General features: G+C 30.4%; 5 protein-coding genes across 6 annotated transcripts; 3 read left to right on the forward strand and 2 right to left on the reverse strand.

Annotated features, from left to right (window-relative positions):
- On the reverse strand, positions 1–1914 carry LOC113855439 (photosynthetic NDH subunit of lumenal location 3, chloroplastic). The gene is made up of 3 exons (XM_027487082.1): positions 1544–1914; positions 544–833; positions 1–454 (listed from the first exon to the last, which is right to left on the reverse strand). The coding sequence occupies exons 1-3, from the start codon at positions 1824–1826 to the stop codon at positions 338–340; spliced, it is 690 nt and encodes a 229-aa protein (XP_027342883.1). The 5' UTR covers positions 1827–1914; the 3' UTR covers positions 1–337.
- Positions 1915–4616: 2702 nt separating this feature from the next.
- On the forward strand, positions 4617–6071 carry LOC113855262 (thioredoxin-like protein CXXS1). Of its 2 annotated transcripts, none has more exons than XM_027486825.1 (3): positions 4617–4785; positions 4957–5079; positions 5220–6071. In XM_027486825.1, the coding sequence occupies exons 1-3, from the start codon at positions 4684–4686 to the stop codon at positions 5310–5312; spliced, it is 318 nt and encodes a 105-aa protein (XP_027342626.1). In that variant the 5' UTR covers positions 4617–4683; the 3' UTR covers positions 5313–6071. The 2 variants fall into 2 exon arrangements, with proteins under 2 accessions (XP_027342626.1, XP_027342624.1); XM_027486823.1 differs by having other exon boundaries at positions 5716–6071.
- Positions 6072–11102: 5031 nt separating this feature from the next.
- On the forward strand, positions 11103–13393 carry LOC113854907 (transcription factor ILR3-like). Its single transcript, XM_027486231.1, has 5 exons — positions 11103–11447; positions 11815–11877; positions 12419–12496; positions 12597–12759; positions 12945–13393. Exons 1-5 carry the CDS (start codon positions 11320–11322, stop codon positions 13209–13211), a joined length of 699 nt encoding a protein of 232 aa, XP_027342032.1. The 5' UTR covers positions 11103–11319; the 3' UTR covers positions 13212–13393.
- Positions 13394–13858: 465 nt separating this feature from the next.
- Positions 13859–17886, forward strand: LOC113854336. Its single transcript, XM_027485276.1, has one exon. It carries the CDS (start codon positions 13881–13883, stop codon positions 14904–14906), a length of 1026 nt encoding a protein of 341 aa, XP_027341077.1. The 5' UTR covers positions 13859–13880; the 3' UTR covers positions 14907–17886.
- On the reverse strand, positions 15685–19033 carry LOC113854335 (probable galacturonosyltransferase 12). Its single transcript, XM_027485275.1, has 6 exons — positions 18361–19033; positions 17526–17581; positions 17264–17419; positions 16567–17157; positions 16158–16460; positions 15685–15999 (listed from the first exon to the last, which is right to left on the reverse strand). The coding sequence occupies exons 1-6, from the start codon at positions 18569–18571 to the stop codon at positions 15715–15717; spliced, it is 1602 nt and encodes a 533-aa protein (XP_027341076.1). The 5' UTR covers positions 18572–19033; the 3' UTR covers positions 15685–15714.
- Between the last annotated feature and the right edge of the window lie 4228 nt (positions 19034–23261).

Raw genomic sequence — 23261 nt, forward strand, 5'->3', positions numbered from 1 at the left:
GCAATTATTCTGAATGTTATATACATTCATAATTTCATATTACTAATTATTATTATACATATTTCAGTCTCTCGTTCTCAGACAATCTATAATTGAAAATATAGTATAGTTGACACAAAATATGGACATGGACTTCGGACTACATCTTATCTTTGTGGAAATTCTTGTTGAAGAAACCATACTATATATTTGCAATTCTGCTGAATGCAATAATCTATTAATAACATTTTTCCTATCTTCTTGATGGGTATCCCTCTCTTGGAATCAACATGGTTAATCAAAAACATAAAATGGATATTGACAAGAGAAATAGTAGCACAACTTGATTATAATCATGTCAAATTGTTTTGTACATTATACTCATCCTATCCATGACCTCTTTAAGCATAACTTCGGTTTCCTGATAGCATGATTTTGTTTCCTCTAAACTTTTCTTCCTTGTAGCTGCTTCAAGCTGTCATTGCATCACAAATTCAATGTTAATCCAGCAGCTTTATATAACATACACCATTTTGAAGGGAAGAAAAAAAGAGTGTACCATACCCTTTCAAAATTATCAAACAGTTTGTTAGCCATATCAGTTAGTTGCTGCTTATCATCATCAGTTGGAGTTGCAGAGATAACCTTGTCAAAATCGAAGTATATGAAGGTAGACTTGAGCCTTAGGTACCTCGTCACATAGTTGAGTGTGCCTTCTGTTATCAAATCAGCCATAGCCAGAAGATCAAAAGCACATTTCTTAATCCTATACACGCTTCCTTTGACACCAATATTTGCCATGTAGAGTCCATTCTTAATAAAAGAACGTGTCCCCGTTTTCTCATTTGCAATATCTAACCAAAAAATAAATATTCACATCATAAGATAAAATTTACCATATTTGACTCCTCTTGCACCGGAATTTAAAGAATAAAGCACACAATAATTGTTGATTAAAATTTCTACAGTTGATATTGAGATAAAATATAAAGAACATATAAAATAAGTTAGGATATTATTAAAATGTAAACTCTTGATTTTTGTAGTCAATAATTATTTCATCCTGAAAAATGCAGGATGCACATGAACTAGCAAAATTGACAACCAGATATTGTTCCCTAAGATTTTTACGAATAATTTTGAGATGTATGAATGTATAAATAAAATAAATTATATACGAAATGGCATATAAGATTAATTTTTAAATGTTAAAATAATAACTGAATTCAAGGACACCTTTTATAACTGACCAGGAATCATCAATCAAACATGAGAATGAAAGCCAAATCTCAACACCTTTTATTTACCATGTACAATATGGTATGTATGCATGCATCCAAGAACTACTTAACAGTTATTTATATGTAAACAATTGTTTTTACGCGTACCAGGCACACAATAAAAACACATGTATAATAATTTTTTACTAATAACAAGATATCTCAGAATTCAATGCATTGATAACATTAAACGTTACAATTTTATTTCTTAATTAATTTCTTGTCATGTATCCTTGGCACATGTTAAAAAAACTGATGTACAAATTGGTAACAAGAAAACATACTGTTAGTGACAGTTGGTCTTGGAAGAGGATGATCTTCAATCCAGAACCCATTATCTTTAGCTAATGAAACCTTGGCATTGAATTGGGCTGTAAGAACTATAGTGACAAGGCCTATTGTCGCTGCTCTTCTTGTAGTCTCAACTGAACATTGTGATGATTCCTGTGTTTTGCTTCCTACAGACCCAACTACTAGTCCTCTCTTTAAGTTCCTCTGTGCATTTGGAAGGCATGTGATGGGAACTAAAGTTTTGGAGACTCCATGCAAGTTTGTCAAAGGAGCCATAGTGATGGAACTCAAATGAGTAAGGTAAGGTATGAGAAAGAAAGATAGTTCATCAAAAGCCAAATAAATTTTTTTGTCATATCCGTTGGCAAGTGCTAACCACTGAATACCACATTAAAGGATATCCTTAAAAGGTATGGTTTGGTAATTTCACTATATTTATATTTATGGGCTTTATTGGCTATGTTTCATTGTGGCCCAAGCCTATGCTTTGGGCCAATCCTGACCAGCATAAAAGTCACTCTGAACAAACAAGCCTCTCATTTGATTGAACAATAACAATTCGAGTTTATCTATCTTACTTCAACTGGAACATAAAAAATTGTATCTTACTTCAACGTGATGAAAGTAAAATATATGATTATAAACTTGATTAAACAAAAATTTATTCGAGCAAGGATTTCTGATCTATGAAATATTGTTTACTGTTTAGTTTAAGATTATAACTACAAGTTGCAAAATTGGATTTGTGATTATATGGAGCTTTATTAATTTATTTTTGAGTTTGTTTAAATTATCACATGAGATAAATAACTCTATCTTGGATAGATTAATAAGATTTTGTGTATAAAATTAAATTAAAAAAATACAATTTTCAATACAATTTCTCAATTTGGATTCGCTGTTTTAGATTCCTAAAGTTGGATGAATCTCTCAAGAAAAATTGCTTGTGGAAGAATTTTTGTAACCTAGAGCTTTTATTGGGTTTGCGTCTCGTCAAAAACTTCAAATATGATAATATTTTAGTGAAAATAAATTTCTAATTAGTTGTCCATTTGCTGCTCTCTAATGTGAATAAAATTTATAGATTTGAAGCTCTTATTTGTGACACTAGAAGCTTAATTTTTTCTTATTGAATAATTTTCTTTTATCATGTATATAGGGAAGCTAACATAAATACAAATTTTCTTACAACTAAATTTTTTTATTAAGAAGTTTTTTTTTCTTTCTATTTCTGCTTTGTTGTTAATAAGTTAATTCCAACTAATTTGAATAAAATCAGGTAAACTTATTTGAGGATGTAAAATTTTCTGTAATACTTTTGTTTATGTGACTCAACCAATACTTTTTTGGCCAAAATCAAACTCGCAATGAAAAAATAAATAAAAAGTATATACTTTTAATAAGGCAATTGAAATTCTTATATGGTGGTGAGAGAATATAAATTCCCCAAACAAAATTAAAATCACCCTTAAAATACCCTTGAAATGCTTTATTCAAACACAATCTCCAGAAACATTTCAACAGGCAGGAACACGAATTATTTAATGCTAAACTTTTTCATGACAATACTTAAAAAGTCTTATAAAGAATTTATGGTGTGTTAATTATGTTTAACGTACTTGAAAACATATTGTAAAATTAATAACTAATGAATAATTAAACAATTGGTTCTATTTCTAGATAGGGTAAGTTACCCAATCACCTTGTAGCAGTGATTAGTTGTTTCTGTCACTTAGTAATTTAAATAGGTTGATATTAGAGTTGTCAATTCAAGTTTTCCTAACTTGATATGAGTAGTAGGTTTATGTAGGTATATATAATTAAAAAAATAATAATTTTTTAAGCTTATAAAATGGTGATTCAAGTCCATCCTTATACAAATAGTAAACTTATGGAGACTAATCTGCATGATTACAATTTATAATAAAAATATATTACTATTATTGTTAATAACAATAATGATAGACAATAGCAAACAACAGGTTTATATAAATTGACTTGTATTGAAGCTATTTTTCACACAAACTTAATTAAACAGGAGAAAAAATTTTCAAATATTTGAACCCTACATTTGGATGGGCAAATTGACATATTTTGTGAGGCTCTAATTGATACACAATATTTTTCACACTTAGAACCACATAAGAAGTTCAGACTTTCATAGCAAGGATGGCCTACATATCACAAGCCCCAGTCATGTTGACACAAGTGCGTAAATAAAATGAGCATCTTGTCGTTCATCTAATATTGTTAACAGTGATAAATGAAGAGATTTTGTAGATATTAGCCATGAAAATGACATGATAAGCACTTTCTCAAATTGCTAGTTCCCCATATGAATGAGAAGCCACAAGATTCAAGATTTTTGTTGGCTGTTTCTATCCAAAGAGTGAAAGACCAGATTCCCTTACTTAATATGAATTTTGGCTTGTCTCGTCTGGTTCTTGAAGATTTTTATCATCCCCCAAACAAACAAAACCCAATTTTTAAACTAAATTATAAGATTTTCCTCAATATATTGATGATAACAATAATAGAACCTGTATTTTTGCAATGACAATTTACAGTGACCCACAAAGAAAAGATGGTCCATCCTCCCCAGCAGAAACATCTATAGGAATAATAGAAAAAAAAACTATTATTATTCAATGTATATTATGTCAGCATTGTGAGCCATTAATATTTCTTAATTTAATCTTAATTTGTGTGTGCGTTTGAACCTGCTTAGAGTCGTTGATAAAAGCTAACAAATTGGAAATAGCCCCTAAAATCAAATATAGCAACTTTTGATTGTCAATTTTAATCATTCATAAAATATTTTTTATTATCCTCACTAATTTTTGTAGAAAATGAAAGGTGGCAATTTATGTTATATTTATTCAATGCATGAACCACATGACCATGACCATTGAATTGCCTACAGCAGAGGTCCCAGCTAGACTATTTTTGTTGTATCCTGTATACATCAATCTAAAATATGACTTATTCAAAAGGACAAAAATATTAAGAAAAGGATAAAAATCAGAATTTTTTTCTTTTACAACCCTGCTCAAATAGTCATATTTCCTCCCTGAGCATTTTATTTATATGTGTATATTGCATCCTTTTGAAGAAGCAGCAACAGCAGAAAGAAATGGAGCACAAGGAACAGCTCAAAAAGTCCAAGGTTATCAAAATAGACTCTATAAAATCATGGGAACACCACATCTCCCATGCTACCAATCAAAACTACCCTGTGAGTCTCCTATGTTTATAAAAATTCGTTTAATATAAATCAGTTCGCTTTTATTTTTTACCACGATTGGTTATTTAAGGAACCAGATTCAAAGATTATCAAGGTTGAACAATTGGACATGTAGCACAGGTTTGTTCTAAACTATGTTTTATTTTTTATGAATATTTTCAGGTTGTGGTTCATTTTACTGCCTTCTGGTGCGTGCCATCTATAGTTATGAATCCTTTTTTTCAAGAATTGGCCTCCACCTATCAAAATGTTCTATTTCTGACATTGGATGTGGATGAGGTCAAGGTAATGTAATTCCCAAACAAACCCACATTTGTTTGTTAAAACTACGCTTGGTTTGGTGTTATTCTAAACTATGTAGTTCATAAACCACAAATCTGCTATTTTCAATCCATCTATTTCTATGCTGTTCCTCTAATATGCAGAAACACGCAATGTTATCCAGAGGGAATCAAGTAAAGGGTGTCCACACAAATCCTTCCAAATTGTTCATTTTCGGATTCCAAAACCCACTTTGAGTTCACATGGTCCTTGCGTGTATAAACAATCATAGTAAAGCTTATCTCTAATCTAATCTTCAATAAAAAAAATATTCATATGGTCTTTAACTTACAATAATGAAACTATTGATTATAATATATTAAACAGAACCCTTTTGCAGATAATCATTATTTGCCTAATGCATTGTGAACAAATTTGCAATTATAGTATCTACTCTCTGATCCCCATTTTCCTTTTCCTTCAAATTAAAAGATATTTTCCAGCTTCCAACTACGAATTAATAATGTGATATTATAGGACCAAGATACTTGGTTCAAAAGAAAGAATTATTAGCATAACTTCTTACTGAGTGGAATTCATAAATGTCTTAACCCCTTTTGTTCTACCACTATGTGCATTAATTATGTGGCCCCTATTCAGGAAATTGCCTCCAAGTTAGAAATTAAAGCCATGCCTACATTTCTATTGCTAAGTGGAGGAGCTCCTGTGGACAAAATTGTGGGTGCAAATCCTGATGAAATAAGGAAAAGGATTGATGAGTTTATTCACTCAACTCCTACCTATAAATCTGTGTGAACCATGCACATGATCAAGGACTTCGCCAGAGTGATTGTACTAGGAATCATTTCCTAGATGTTTTATATTCAATGTAATAAGTTTAGTACTGGCTTGTTCAGGGCTTGTTTGTAAATGTTTTGGGTGGCTATGTGATGTAGCTTGGACATGGAAAGTTGCTGGATGTAAATGGTATTTGTATTTTAGTTTGGGTTGGAATTTCTTCATGACGACATTTTTCTCTTATAATTAATATTCTTTCTTGTCTTAACATTCCAAGCATACCACCTAATTGGATTGGAACGTATATTATTCTAATTAAACGAGCATCACTATTTTTCATTTACGGTAAATTTGTGTTCATACTCTTTAAATTAGGAGATTTTTCTTATGGTAACCTTCTATTATTTTCCACTTATTATTATTATTATTGTTGTTGTTGTTGTTATATGACAACAGTGCGATGTATGAGTTTATTTTGAAAATCATAATAAATTTATTTATAAAAGACTGACTTGCCATTAAAGTTTTATGTGTGCTATGTAATGTTTACTTATCTGATTCTTAAGGTAATGTTCCAGTAAAATGAGACAAGTATTATTGTTAACATTTATGATTCTTTTGACTAAATTACAATAAATAATAAAATGAAAGATTGTAATTTTTACATATTGTTATGCTATAAGGGTTGATTAATTAAATAGCATATTGGCTTTTCTTGACAATATTCAAACTAAGAAGATTGTGAGAATTTATTTTAGTGTATTATAAATGTGTTTTACTTACTTGATAATATTTTATATGTTCCATGATTTATTTGGGAGGAATTTTTTATGAGTATAATTATTGACTTGGCTTTGAATTTGTAATATGTCAATTTTAATTTTCTTCAAGCCGTTGCTAAAATCTAAATGTTTGAGAGTTTTTTTTCCCTCAATTACTATATTAAAAGTTATTTGATACTAACATGTAATATAATTTTTTTAAAATAAAAGCAAACATTAACTATATGATTATATATTTATAAACTTTAGTTCAATAATTATATTTTATAAACAGTTATTAATTAAAAGAAGTCTTAAATATTTTATAGAAGCAACTATATTCCTTCCCTTTATTTTAATAAGTGAAAATGGATTTTATATTCGATATTTGGGAAAAAAATAATAAGTTTTGTTATATATTTAAAAAATTATTATTTTAAAATTGTAAATAACTATTTTATGATAAAATTTTAAAAATATTTAAAAGAGCAAAGTACAGTCATATCTCCATAGTTTATTACATTTTTACTTGATAATTCTCTTTTTCTTGATCTTATACAAATATCTCTTAACTTATATAATGGAATAATATTGCACATACTTTTCAATTATCTACCCATAATTCTTTTATACAGTTATATAAATTAGAGAATATCAAACTAATATAAAAACAAAGAAGAAATATTAGGTAAAGTTTCATTATACCTCAAGTAGTAATGTGAATGTAATTTTTTATTTAAATATATAAATAATAATTTTTAAAAATAAAAAATTTAAATTGAAATAATGAAGGAACAATAAAATTACAAATATCGGAATAAAAAGAAAATATATAGATATATTATTTTTAAATTAAACCTCTATTTTATCATTTGAATAAAAGGATCAAAAGTACATGGCAAATTTCTTCTTTTTGCTCTTTTCGTACAATTTTAAATAATAATTAATTTAAAATAAAAATATTACTCATAAAGTGACATGCATTCAACGAGTGGATAACTGCAAAAAAAATTTGTAGCTTTAGTGAAATTTTAAATAATATTTGAAATAAAAAATATCTTTTTCTTACTCGACAGTGTTTTAGAGCTTCTCACCGTTCACACACATAATAATTGACTCACGATTTGTCGGCCAATTTTTATAGGACCACGTTATTGCCATGTGTTACGTATGCTACGGAAATCGTAGTTCCAAAATCAATTACGTTAAATCACATTACTGAAATAATTATTTAGTTAACAATCATAAATAATATATATATATATATATATATATATATATATATATAAGTGACAGAAATATAGATAAAAAAAACTTTAAAAAATATTAATAAAAATTAATCTGAATGTCTCGATAAAATTTTAGATTTAAATTTTTGTATATATAAAAAATTTTATTTAAATATACAACTCAAATTAAATTTAAATTAAATTTAATAAAAAAATTATCAAAAAAACTAAAAAGAATAAGCCTCGTTATACACGTGTAGACAGTTTTATTATATATAAAAGTTAGATTAGACAAATATTCTTTTTAAAGTGTTGTTGATAAGTATTAACTAAAAATATTTTATTTAAAGTTTTAATTATTTAAAATAACTAATTTTTATATTTTTATTACAATAAACAGTTTTTATTGATATTTTTAATCGGCATCTTAAAAATAATTACCGAAATTCGTCAAGTAAAATTATATTCCAATATCCACTTTTAAAATAAAGTTTTGATGATAATTTTTTCTAATATTAATGGCCATTCCAAAACTATAAATACTCACCAAACAATTTGTCGCTGTCTAAGGTGACTTTGAAAATAAGTGAGACGTTTTTTTTATATTTAAATATAATGGATAAGGCTCATTGAGCAAATGCATTTATTGGTAACATGAATAGATTATTTATCTTAAATTTTTTATAGATTGGTATTTTAATCTTTTAAATTAAATTAACAATAAATAGTTTTTTACTAAATAACATGACTTAAAAAAAAAACTTTATCATTATACATGATTAGGTCCATTGTAGTATGGACAACTTGGCATTATTTTGTATGCACCAAGTTTTTTTTTTTTCATGATATATATTATGCATAAAAGAGTTGTTTAAGTTATTTTGTCATGTAAGTTATAGTTTTTTTAATGTAGATTTTGACTTTGTTGCTTGATAATAATTGACATTATTTTAATTATATCATTTATATTTTGTAGATTCTTAAAGTCATTAGATTTATTTTTTTTAAAATTATTAATTTGTATATCTTTGTTTTTATATTAGTATTCATTAAATTTATTATTTCCATTCCTATCTTTTTATTAATTATTAATTATAAAAATTATTCAAGAAATACCAACAATAATTTAACTCTTTTATTTTTTATATTTTTTAAGTTATTTTTAAAAAAATATTAATTAAAATATCAAATTTTAAATAACTTTAAAAATTCTTTTAAATTTTACACTAAACATAAAAATTAATTAATAAAAATTATTTCAATTTAATTTATAATTTTGAGTTTAAATTAATATATATATATATATATATATATATATATATATAATTATGTAAATTATCAAGTGAGATTATTTTACGGCCTGTAGTAGATTTTACATTTTGTGAAAGTTTTAAAATTTTATTAAGTATTTAACTTTTAAAACTTTTAAATCATTTTATATGATTAATTTAATCACAAAGTCTTATTTAAATGAAAAATATTTTATTTTTTAATAGAAGATAATTAACGAAAAATAAATTTATTTAATTTAAAAACAAAATGTTAATTTATTTGAAAATAATTTGAGAAAATAAAATCTATACGAAAACTTGGAATGCAGCCTTGTCCTATAAAAGGAAAACGTGTTCCGTTGTTAATTCAACACGTTTTGTGCGTTTTACGCTCTTTTTTACTTTTTCACTATGTTAGATGGCTACGCAATATGTGACATAAGCAAAGACCATTTCATTTCATTTTATGGCCACGCAAACGCATTGAGAGTGATGTCCCCAATCACCAGAGCAACTAAATTTAGATAAGTTTTTTAAGGATATATTCAAACACTGATAAAATAAAGAGAAAATAAAGAAATAGAAAAAGTACCGGGATAAAAATAAAATATAAATTATTAATTATATGAATAAAAGAAAATATAAATACGAGAATAACAATATATTATATATAAAAGATTATGATGATAAAAAATGTTTACATTGTTAATTTGATTTTCATTAAAAAAATTATACTAATAATGGTTAATTCAATTTTAAATTGTTAGTAGATATTTTTTTTAAGTTATTAGTTACTAGTTACTACTTCATAATCCCACTTATTTCATATTTCTTTGTTTAAAATTTGTATAAAGTGTATAACAAAGAGAGATAATTAATGTGACAAAATAAAATATTATATAAAAATGATAAATATTGACCGTAATTCTAAAATTATTGGCTAAAGAATAAAAATAAAAATATTAACAATATGCTTAATTTCCTATTATAATATCAATGTATTGTCACATAATTTTTTTAATAATATTATTATTTATTAGTTATTTAAAGAATATTATTTAACGTAAGTCATAATTGTATAAAATTTACTTAAGAATTGTATAATTGTTCTTTCATTCTCTTGCTGCACGGTGCGGTCCATTACAAAAGCTGCGAGTCCAGCAAAAAGAGGATTTACTACCTTCTTCTTCTATAGGTCTTATTTATTCTTAAATAAGACCTGTGATATGGAGAGAGATAAAAAAGAAAGAAGAATGCGATAAAAAAAATAAAATTTTATTAATTAAATTGGACGAGTGAATCACTGACCACCGTCAACGCTGCACTCATGAGTTGTACACTAATTAAAAATCATTTAACATATTTTATTAAATAACTCATTTTTTTTCTAAAATAACTAATATCCAAATTATATTTTAAACACCCCATTAGTTTGGGTATAAATTTGTCAAAATAACTATAACAGATGAAATAATCCTTTTAAATTTTAAATTTAAGTATATTTTTTATATAAAAAAATAGAAAGACAAACTAAAAAAACATGTAATAAATATCCATGGAACAAAACACCCTTCAAAATATACATTTCTATAAAATAAGATTTTACTGCTTTTAAATAATTAAAATTTAAAATCATTTTTTGATAAATTTTTAATTTGATCAAATGGTAAATTTAATTATATTAAAAATATTGATTACATAATATGTTTTATTTTTTAAGTAAATAATAAAATACAATATTTTGAAAATTATGAAAATATAAAATTTTAATAATTATGGTATAAAATTAATTAAACTCCAAAAATTTCTCAATTCTTGAATTTATATGTTTTTGTAATTTTTTTAAAATTTTCATATATAATATTTTAAAATATTGTATGAAAGAAAAGAAATAAAAATAAAATGAAATTCTTGACCATTTATAGTTGACTAGTGGGAAGTGGTAAGCATTTGATTCTGCTTGAGCTACCATTTATGAATGCGTGAGAGTCATTCATTGATATATCGTTGTGGTCACATCACACTCCCACGCAGATTCCCCTTTTCGCAGAAAAAAGAAAACGAAAACCTCTCTTTATCTCTCAACCCTCAAACGTGCTGCTTCCAACCAAATCCTTCTCTCTCACCAAATCATAAATAATCAATTAAAATTAAATTAAATAATAAGAAGAAGAACTCGCCAAAATTCACGATTTTCACACCGCAATGGTTTCGCCCGAAAACACCAATTGGCTTTTCGATTACACGTTGATCGACGATATTCCCGTTCCCGATGCCTCCTTCACCGTCTCTGCTTCCGCCTTCACCTGGCCCCCGCATCCCTCCAATGTCGGGTATTGATTCCACTATTAGGGTTTTCGTTTCATTCCTCGTGTTCTGCTAAGTTAATGTGTTTGTGGAAAAACTGTGCTGTTAGGTTTTAATTCGTTCTCAAAATCACAAATAGTTGTTGCAGGATTCGTTCTTTTTGTAAGTTTCATTACTGCTTTGAGTGCATGCGCTGCTGCATTTGATTGTCTGTGCAGCCTGTCTTGATTGATATCTAACCTTTTTTTCTAATTGACATTTGAGCTGTGTGCGCAATTGATTTGGTTGTAGTTCTTTATGTTAGATTGTAGTTTTTAGTATGAGAATCGGAACCGTGCTGTAAATATATTTACTAACATGCTCTTCTGTTCTGATGATAATATCTGCTCCTAGAGTTGAAATTGAAGGCTCACTTGGGGATTCTGATGGTCTCAAAGATCCTGGTTTGAAGAAGAGGTACACATTTACTTTCATATTAACAAATCATTTAAAATTAGTGAAAGAAAGAACATATGAAGTGTAGTCACTTAGCACTTTATTCCTTTTGTTTCCTGATCTCTTTTTCCCCAATTTCTGTTGTTTGGCTTGTGTGGTTTAAACTTGATTATTTTTTCCTTAAAAATTTCATGTAACAATTGAAGACTGAAATCAAAAGTCGGCTTGAATTGTTTGAATAATTTTAGAAAGACTTGCTAGTCATAGGTTTGTCGACAATTAACTGAAGGTTGTTACAAGTAATATAATTGAGTGAAATGGCAATATTACATGGTTTCTGAAACGAGGATGATAAGGAATAGCAGCATTAGTTCAGCGGCATCAATAAAGAAATTTTCATGATAAATTCTATTGCATGTATGTTATCTTGCTTAAGTGTGAGATTATTGTTCCCCAATTTTCCTTTGCCATTCTCCCCCTGCTAAAAGTTTAAAGATGATTGGGTCCTGACATTTATTCTTGGATGAAGTTATGCCATATCTCATGTTTATTCCTATTTCAGAGGAAGATCTGATTCATGTACTGCTTCTAGCTCAAAGGCTTGTCGGGAGAAGTTGCGGAGGGATAGGCTTAATGACAAGTAAAGTTTTTAATCCCTCTGTTTATAACCGTTTTCCTTGTGGGTTTTTGTGTCGATGTGTTTTTGGGGCATCTATGACTAATATGATTGACATATATAGGTTTGTTGAATTAGGCTCCATCTTGGAGCCTGGAAGGCCGCCTAAAACAGACAAGGCTGCTATTCTGATTGATGCCGTCCGAATGGTGACACAGTTGCGAGGCGAAGCTCAGAAGTTGAAAGACTCAAATATGAGTCTTCAAGAGAAGATTAAAGAGCTAAAGGTGAGGTCCCAATTGTACTCAATAATTTTCTTCTTAAGATGGGAAGACTTGTCGGGGAGGTCTTTATTCTACATCATTTTATTTCCCAAAAGTTTTCTGCCTTAACAGTAGTACCCTGTCGTTGCTGTGACCAAAACATCATGTAAACCTTGTATTATACTATCTAATTGCTATCTACAATGTAGGCTGAGAAAAATGAACTTCGTGATGAGAAACAGAGGCTTAAGGCAGAGAAAGAGAAGTTGGAGCAGCAGGTAAAATCAATAAATGCCCAACCAGGTTTCTTGGCACCCCCTCCTGCAATCCCTGCTGCATTTGCTCCACAAGGCCAAGCCCCCGGCAACAAATTGGTGCCTTTTATTGGTTATCCAGGAGTTTCCATGTGGCAATTTATGCCTCCAGCAGCTGTGGATACCTCACAGGATCATGTACTCCGTCCGCCAGTTGCCTAAGTTGGCATTATACAATTATCTGGGCTTTCATATTTTGGCCCAAAAATGTGTATTTTTTTCCCATACAACTTACCTGAACAGTTATCTACTAAGTCTTCCAATTGGATTCAGTGATGACTTCGACTGTATTCGACGTCTGATACTATTGTGAAGTAATGCTAGTATTTGCATGTAAATGTTAATAAGCTTGTCTGGCTGTCTTCGTGTCTGCTTTAATTTTTATTACTGTTTTTGATATAATCCGAACGTTGGACCGAAAAAAAAGGTCAAGTACAGTATGGATGCTGCGTTAGTTTCAATTTTGTAGCGGCCATATTTCGTTCAAGAGGAAAAAGTGGACTAAATTCAGACTAGTGAGTTTCTCCATTACAACAGTGGTTGCATGTGAGTAAAGCAATCGAATTGTTGTAGTATCGGTAGTTTCTTTACTGTGAGGAGTGGGTAAGTACCGGCAAGTAGAGTGCGTGTAATTTTAACTCGTTAAAATCTGATATTTGACATTCCGTGGTAGCAGGTTTATAAATTATTATAGATTCTTCTCCACCACTCGTTAAACTATTGTGAGGTTGCGATCAAACGGAACATCTAAATATCTTATCCGGATAAAGCTTTGAAACAACTGTTTCATATCAGAGCTATTAGACCTTGCTACTCTGTTTAAAAGATTAAATGGCATCTTCCTATCTCCACACAACTCATTTCCAATCGATCCAAATTTCCAACCCATCGCCATGTCTGCCTTCACACTGCAATACCCAGTTCACATCAATCCCGCTTCCCGCTACTCATTTTCTATCCAAACACTGCGGTTTGTCCTGCATCCCTCCAAGTCCCACTGTTCACCTCAAAGTTACATCCTCATCCATCCATTCCTCACTCTCTTCCCCAAATCCACCCATCTCAAAGGAGGAGGCCATAGTTCAAGCCAAAACATCCCTTTCAACAACCTTAGAAAAACCCCTCAACAATCCCAAACTAGTAGGTAAATTCAAGAAACTAAGGCAACCCAAGTTTAGAGTTGAAATTCCAGTTATTGATGACTCACCGGATTCACTTTCCCAACTTGCTCTTGATTTTTTTGGGGACATACCCATCAAAAGAAAAGGTTCTCCCATTAAGATCTTAATCATGTGGCCTGATGCTAACTTAAAAGAATCTGCCACTTCTGCCTTTCAGTCTCATTCAACTAGCCAAGTTGAACACATTGACATTCCTTCAGTGACCAAAACAGACCCCAGAATTTTGAATTCTGCAGATGTGGCAATATTTTTGGTGCCAGAGAGTTCCCAATTGGCACTGATGAAAAGAGTGAGCGATGCCTTTTATCCAAAGCCAGTGGTTTTGTTTAACCCAAAATGGGCTTTTGAGGAAGAGAACAACTTTGGTGATCTAAGTGGCTTTTTGGGTTCTTTTGAAGTGGTTTATTCTTTTATGGGGTTGGAGGTGAGAGGGATCTTAAGCCAAAAAAAAGGTGTGATTTTTAAGTGTGCGAGAGATGGGGTTGTGAGTGGAGAGAGATGGAATGTTCTTGTAGAAGAAGGAGAAGATCTGAAGGTGGTTTCCTCATTCAAGACCAGGCCAACCATTGGTGAAGTTGAGAATGTGTTGTACAATCTAATGGCTATCAATTCGCCCATAACCAAGTCTGCAAAGTTCATCAGGGGATTGGTATCCAATATGACAGGGAAAAAATAAATGGAGCTGTTGCATTGGTCTTCAGGATCTCTGATTCACTTTAATTGTGGTAGAACATGTTTGTGAATATGTCCCAGTGATTATAGGTGCTCTACTATGACCATTGTATGAAGTAAGCATGTTGTAGTACAGTAGTACTCAACCAATTTTGAATGAGAATCCAAATTACTTTTGAGGACTATGCCTTAAGTTATTGATACTCTGCGTACGTATACTTATGAAACATTTAGTGTGTTTAGAAACTAATCAAAATCACGTTAAACTACATTTCAACGTAAAAGCTATAGCTTTTAGCGTTGGAATGGTTCTCTTTCAAGTGGATTTGACGGCATTCCAAACACATTCCAAGATACGACTGCTCGAATCTGAATTACATAATAAGAAGCTCTGATGTTTGCTATATGTAGATTGAAATGAAATTGGATAAAATGGTCCTTTGGTCTCTATTTTCCCCTGAACCTCTATTAAATCTGATTCTTACAAAAGCTTATTGTTAAAAACTTGAGCTCGCAGGTTTGTTTTCCCTGAAAAAAAAAATGTTGTTTCAATATATATATTATATGATCTACAAATACTTGTAGTTACAATATGAATTTAAGAGAAAAAGAATCTGAGAATTTCAACTGAAGAAAGAGAGTTAAAAGGCAAAAAAAGATAAAAGCATGAAAGGAGCATCATGGCATATCATTGTTGTCTCTTTGTTGTCAAGGCCTAATGCTTGGAAGAACTCTCACATTTTCTTTTTCCATTGGATGCAAATGCCAATTCTTCAACTTATCAATAAGGTCATGTTTTCCCAAGATATAAGCTATGATGCCCTAATGTGACAGCTCTTGATGAACTTATCTGAGAAGTCAACATACTTTGCCCACAATGGCCTTAGTTGTGGAAAAGCTATTTCTAGCCACGGCTTGGCCCTGCCATTGAAATGGACAACACCAGCACTCTCAGCATCAGCAAAACTTGTATTTTCTTGATAACCCAAGCCCAGCATATGCCAGAAAGGATCAATAATGTGGACATGACCATGAAATGCTATCAATCCTGGAGGTAATGTCCCTAGCTGCCACAAACTCAGGTCTGATTTGATATTCTGCATAAAGCAAACCGGAAATATCAATCTTTTATTATATCAATTTTCACTTCTATGGAAAGTCAATTTTAATGGCACAGTTTAAGTATACCATAAGTAGTTTGACCCCCCTCCCCCCTCTCTTTATAGTATTATGGTAGAATGGAAGATACATGTACCTGTTCAACCCAATCATGGTAAACATTGCTTATATTGGACTTCCTCCAAGCCTCCAAATCAAAAATATTCATGCCATAGGCCCAAGCACATTCATTGGGATTAAAATTTTTGGATATTAGAGGGTGGGAAAAGTTCAAATAGCTTTTCAACCTCTTTGACATCACGAACTTATCTTCTCCATTACATGTTTCTACAGCTCCATTGACTTTTCCATTCATGTCAATGTCCCACAGAGGTGAAAGATCAGTTTGTACCACAATGTCATCATCGAGGAAGACCACCTTGTTAAGACTTGGAAACAACTGTTATGAAAAAGAAATCATGGCGATAAGCATCACTCGTACACTAAAGATTTACTTTGTTATAAGCTATCAATAAAAGCTTTACTTGCTACGCTATTACTATTACCTCTGGGAGATGTATCCGAATGTGGTTCATCACTGAATTATACTTGGGACTAAGTGCTTGTAGTTTGGCTGCAATAACATTTGGTTTCTCAGTGGTATTTGCAACAATAGCTGATGAACCCCCTCTAAACTGTGACCGCACCTTTTGATCTTTCTCCATTGCTTCCAGAACAGGCACCTTTCCCTTTGTCAACCAGTCAAAATGGTGCAATGCCTTGACCTCAATTATAGCAGGTGATAAAGAATGCAATGAGAACCAAGCCTGCATGGGATAATAAGTCTTTCTGTCTGTAATTATATGCAGAACAACCTTCTGAGGTCTCAAACAGTTGCGAACAAGCGATGTTGCAACCACAGACGCTGCCAACACATTGTCTGAGGCAAGGACAAAATGAAAGTATGAATTGTCAACCAGGGCAGGGACTAGTTCAGCGGAGGGTAGTTGAAGGCGTGCTGCTGCATTGTTTGTGTGCTCATTGGCCAGCCTCAAGGCAAGGCAGTGAAGTTGTTTTGGTATGCTGCTAGATGCTACATGACGATATAGATATTCTTGGATTTTGGCCATCCTGGTCCTCTGTTCCATAAGGGTTATCTAGGAAATGTTCAACTTCATAGTTAATGGACACTTCACCCAGGAAAATAGTAAGAAATGCATGAAACTAATTTTCTTCTAGTTGAAAAGAATAGGAGAATGGTACCATTTCTCGAAGTTTAACTGCAAATGCCTTGGCATCATATCCACCTTCCTTCATTTCAGTCATGAACTCTTCTAAAGTTTGTGGAATATCAGACCTTCCCTTAAGCTCATCTTTGCTAAGTGGTTCATCCAACGTTTGGTATATCACTTCTGGGACCTATCAAAAGCCAACCACTTTCAGCCACCAAATTAAGATTATGATGAAATTATTTGCAAAATTGATCAAGATGGTGATGAATATAATTAGAATTTCAGGAGATTACTGTTGATTCAGATCGTCTTCCCAAAATCCTTGGCCCTAGTTTTTTTCCAAGGCAACCTACAAATATGGCTTGAAGTTAATAAATATGTCATATATACTTACATAATAAACATATTTTCTGGATTATAATTTATAGCCTTAATAAATCATGTGCTTGCTTGAATTTATAATTTGCTAATTCTGACGTTGATTTTTTATTACCATTGTTTAAGATCATGAAAGTTTATCAAGTGTCCACGTGAACTTGTACAGTACCTTATCTACTTCAAAATGGAAATCTTGAATGGATGGTCAAGTTTACCCCGACAATAACTATTGACAATCCTATTCGAATTATACAATACACAAGATAGGGAAAGTCCAGTTCTGACAAAAAAAGGATAATATAAAGAAACTCACTTAGTAGATATATTATATATGTAATGTCGTCTATTGCATCTTACTACTGATTTAATACATTCCTGATCATGGACAAACTTGGTATACACTTTCATCGACCAAGATTTGGAAAAGAACACAGCGATGCACATGCATCTTTCTCGTTGTGTTACAAGTTCCCTTAATTTCTAATAAGTCCTATTAATTATAAAATTTTTAAATCAAAAGTCGGTGAAGTTTTGACGATTTGTTCGAGGAGAGGGAGTGCAGCCAAAGAGCTATTTAAAACCATTAAATTTAAAAGCTCTGTAATATAATAATATACTTTGATACATGGAAAATTCAAGCCTTATCAACTCTCACATTTTGTGCACGTTTGTGTCTTTCTACGTGTTTATGTTTGTGATCTTATGTGTGTGAGTGTATGTGACAAATAGTAAGAGGAACTAATAGTGTACCTATGGTAGAGCACTTGTTTTCTCCATCAATGCCATCCACTGCTGTTAAAACAAACACAAACCGGAGAAGAAAAGTGAAGAACAAGAGTGAATAAAAGAGCATCCGATACGAAACACGCCTTGATGCAACCTTCACTTTGATAAACTCCTTAAACCCTTTGCCTGGAAACACAGTGACATGCCTCAAACTTGGAGATATATGCAGCTGCATATTGTCCAAATGCAAAAAAGATATAAACAACACAATGAGGCCAAGGCAACCCCAAAAAAAGCACAAGAAGAGGGTTATGAGTTCCTCCTCTTCAAAAGATAGTCCTTATTTCATTAGACAATTCAAAAGAAGAGGAGAACTGCAAGAACCCATATCAGGTTATGCTGGAAAAGGAAGGTTTTGATGGTGTTTAAGGTTGCTATCTTTCACCTAACCTTGCTTAGCATTTGGGTTAGGCATGTCAATGGTGTTTGAGGGCTTTAATATTTGTTTTTTGAGGTGAACTTGGGGTGGTTGTTAAGGAGAAAGAGACATGGGACTAAGAGGGAGGGTGCTGTTTGGTTCAAGTTTTGGGTATTGGCTTGGTTTTGAAGGAGGGAAGTTGAGGGAGAAGAGAGCAGTAGAAAATTAAATACAAAATTTTGTGTTTGTTTGGTGTATAGTTTATGGGTTTGGCTTTGGTTTGCCTACACATGAAGCTTTTTTAGTATATAGAGTTTGGACTAGGACAGAAAAAGGACTTCTATATGGAAAATGACTACTGCTCTCTCTCTCTCTCTCTCTCTCTCTCTGTAGGGTGGGGTTGAGGATGCGGTTGTTGGAGTGAAAATTCAGGAAACGTTACTTCTATTTCTCTTGGAAGCATATGGAAAATATAAGGTAGTTCAAACCTGTTAAGCTTTTATAAGTAAGGAGAGTTTTTGGAAAATGATATCTTAAAGGGTTAATTAGCAATTGGAGAAAGCTGCTTTGACTAAATTCAATGTTATTGATTTGTCTCTAAAAAATGCTGTACAGCTATATTTAAAATATATCTAAATTCTTTTATAACATTTTCTTACAAATTCTTTTAATTGTTAGATAAAAAAATAATTGAATGTAATTTATATTTTCAAGACATTAATGTGTGCATATTTGTATTACATATTTAAGTATTTAAGAAATTCAGTAAGAACATATAATAAGATGTAGCATACTCACTTATTAATTGGCATTTTGCATTAGGTGAAAAAAAATTATGTCTTATCATTATCAAGCAGCTAAAACTTCTTTCATTTCTTTCACAAAAGAAAAGCAACCAACACTGAAATTCTCAAAGTATTCTATAAAGCAATAATAAATTTTATACGTAGTGTCCTAACTGCATCTTGTTAATTTCCTTACAAACCTTGTTTTGCTCTGCTGCCATCCTATAAAAATGCAACAAAATATGCTAAAATGCGTACAAACCCATATAAATAGTAACCAACTAATGCTATTGTACGTCACTTAACAACCCAATTTTATTCATCGTTCATGTATCATAAGTGGGACCATTTTTTTCAAAAAGAAAATTAGTAACCGCTGATGTTTGTAACCTTTTTTTGTTAAAAGGAGAATTGGAATTTAAAAAATGATGACACATTTGGTGAACATGAATTCTTATGGTACGTGGACTCGTGTACCTATTCTACTAAGACATGGTACTTTCTTAGAAGTGAAACGTAGGAAACAGTTGGTGTTGTTTCAAAGGTCAAGAAAGGGAAACACATGATAAAGGGTAGGCTGAGTGCAAAAGTCCTGTCCTGTCCTGTCCTGTCCAATTCAAGAAACTAATTTGAGGTTGCAATTTCGTATGTTGTTGTCATATTATTACATTATTTACTCAGGGCAGCTTATAACAATGATAAGAAATGGAAAAAAAATAATTTTGGGATTTCCTCACCTACTACCAAATTCTGTGGATTCAATTGGCCATGCTTTTTGAGGAAATACCTGTTTGGTCCATGTGGCTAGTTAGTTTGCTATGTCAAATTTCAAAACTAGTTTGCAACATTCCAATCAGTATTGGCACCTTAATCCACATCCCTGTATGACAATTAGAGTATATAAACTTTTGCTGATGACAATTAGAAACTTTTAAGTTGGCTGAAACTTTAAAAATTTCTGCATAACATATTATACAATTTGATTTTTCTTACACAGCACATCTTTAATATGTTGTTTAACATTTTGTATTTTATTTTGATAAGGGCATAAGTTGGAAGTTAATAATTTATGCTACTTTTAGAATTTTTAAAATAAATAAAACTCAATTTTTTTTGAAAAGTGATAAATAAAATAAAAGTATTTGTTACGTTACTTCTAAACTTAAAAAGATATTAAATATTCTTTTTAAATTATACTAAGATATTAAATGATATTTATATTTTTTTAAATATATTATTAACTTCATTAATTAAAATTAATAATTATGATTGTTTCAGAAAAACAGAGAATATTTTCTTTTTTTTAATCACCTTATATGGTAATTTTTTCTTGCGCCTATTCGCTGAGTCGCGCTGGTCATTACCCAGTATACCACGTGAAACATTACATAATGCGTAACAAACGTTATTGTATTATTGTATGTGAAATTAAGTGTTGATTGACCATCATTTCAACTTCGAAGTTGATGTATTAACTGATATGTGGCAATGACTGATAAGTATGGATTGCCACTAATAATAAAAAATTACATCAAGAAAATGAAGATCTAATTTACGAGATTTAGCATCATGATTGGTGTTACTTTAACTTCCTATAAATTATCTAAGTATCGTAGATTTCAAAGTTTAACTTGTTTTTATGGGCGACATTAATTAAAACATAACATTGAACAATTGATGTTTTTCTTTTTCCATATGCTTATCATGTAGTTTAAAATAGAGTAAAAATAAAAATAACAAGATCATGGTCTTGCATTCTAAGGTTCAATAGCAACCATCGCAAACCTTTAAAGACACTCTTTTTGGTATTTGCAGGAGCCAAGATTGACTAATTGGGCTAAATTTGCACTTCAGGTTATGCTATAGAAAGGTAAAGTGTCAAAAACACAGGAATTTTTCGACCTTGTTGACCATGTAATGCACAAATTCGAGAAGCACACATGGTTATGATTTCAGATACTTTATTTGCAAGTATCCTAAGTACAAAACCTTTACATTTGGTTTTCTCAACAACTCTTGGTAGAACAAGCCATACTTTTGAAGCATTTATAAAGGCCTTTTGGGCCCTATTTTTATTTGTTTTTTACCTAAATATATAATATGACTTCATTAATATACATAAGCAAGCATCTTATACAAATCCCTTCTAACTATAGTTGCATGAACCCAAAAAAGAAAATAAAGAAGAAAACAATGGGGTAGTTGAATTTTGGGCCTAGCCACTGTTATTAGTATTATGAGGCCCAATACAATGTCGGACTCAATAAGAATACGCTGGTCTAGTGCCTTCTAGCAATTTCTTTGATTAAAAAATTAGTAGTAGAAAACACTTGATACAAAAAGAAAAAGAAAATCATTAGAAAATGAAGCTAGAAAAATAATTTAGAGAATATACAAATGTTGACTGTAAAATAAATTCATTTATCTAATAATTTAATATTGATTGATTTCTGTTAGTATAATTTTTATTACCAAAAAATTAAAGTATTAGTATACTATGAGTTTATATTCATACTTTGATATATTATATAAACAAATAATTCTAAGATTTTGGAATATTAATATATATTATCAATACATCAAATGATTTTACAATACATTATCTATTAGTTTAAAGTTATAAAGTCTACACTAATAATTGAATTTTTGTTAGACAAAAACTATAAGTAAGAAAGCTATCATAAGATTTGAAATTTTTATTTACTAGTAAATGATAATTTTTACAGTGCCATAACGGTAACTGGAATTTGATTTGGATTTTTGCAGCTAAATTCCTCTCCAGCCTGATTATAGTAAGAAATTAATTAATCACGTGTTAATTTGTCCAATTTAATTTTTTATTGACTACTCTTAACCATTTAATATTAAATTAATGGTCAAAATTTTGCTAGAAACGATTTGAATCTTCTACAGATAAATTCCTCTCCAGCAGTTTATAATAAGAAAATAACCAATTACTTAATGTTTTATTGACTAATTATTTTTTCATTGACCAATCTTAACTATTCAATATAAAATTAATGGTCAAAATTTGATTGGAAAGAATCTAAAGAAATGGCCTCAATAAGAAAAACAGTAAAGTAGCGAAAGAATCGCAATTAAAACAAAGTTTTTTTGAATTTGGTTTCCACAGGTGATTGTTTTGTTTCCTCTTCAAACGTATCAAGAAAATATTACTTTAACATGAACTTAGAACAGAATCAATGCTCAAGTTCCTTTACACTCTAAAATAACTTTAAGACAACAAAAAAAAGTAATTAATTATTTTGTGACATCGTATACGTATTTTATTATAATTAGTTTGATTAATTTTCTGTAAAATAGGAATTTGATATTAAAATTGAATTGATTAACATAAATAATTTTTGTGTGAGTAAAGTAATTGATAATTTGTATAACTTGAAGGAATTAGTCAGAATCCAGCTATACTAATTATTGTATTAAGGGCAAGTTATCTTTGGTTAGAATACGTGGACGCAAGCTTTGGTTCTCATTGAGATTGTTGAACCATGGAAGAAAGGTTCAAAAGGGACCAACCACAATTTCAAAGAGATTCCTCAAGAATCACTTGCATTCGAAGAAATACCAAGTCTAGAGTCTCAAGCACAACCAGGGATTTAGTGCATCTTTTCTCAATAATTTTAAATCCTCTCTCAACCTTTATGTTTATACTTTTTTAATTGTTGATAACAAATTTATTAAATATTTTTATATTTTTAAGA

The sequence above is a fragment of the Abrus precatorius genome, unplaced genomic scaffold (genome assembly GCF_003935025.1).
Source record: "Abrus precatorius isolate BTA unplaced genomic scaffold, Abrus_2018 Scaffold11, whole genome shotgun sequence".
Lineage (NCBI taxonomy): Eukaryota > Viridiplantae > Streptophyta > Magnoliopsida > Fabales > Fabaceae > Abrus > Abrus precatorius.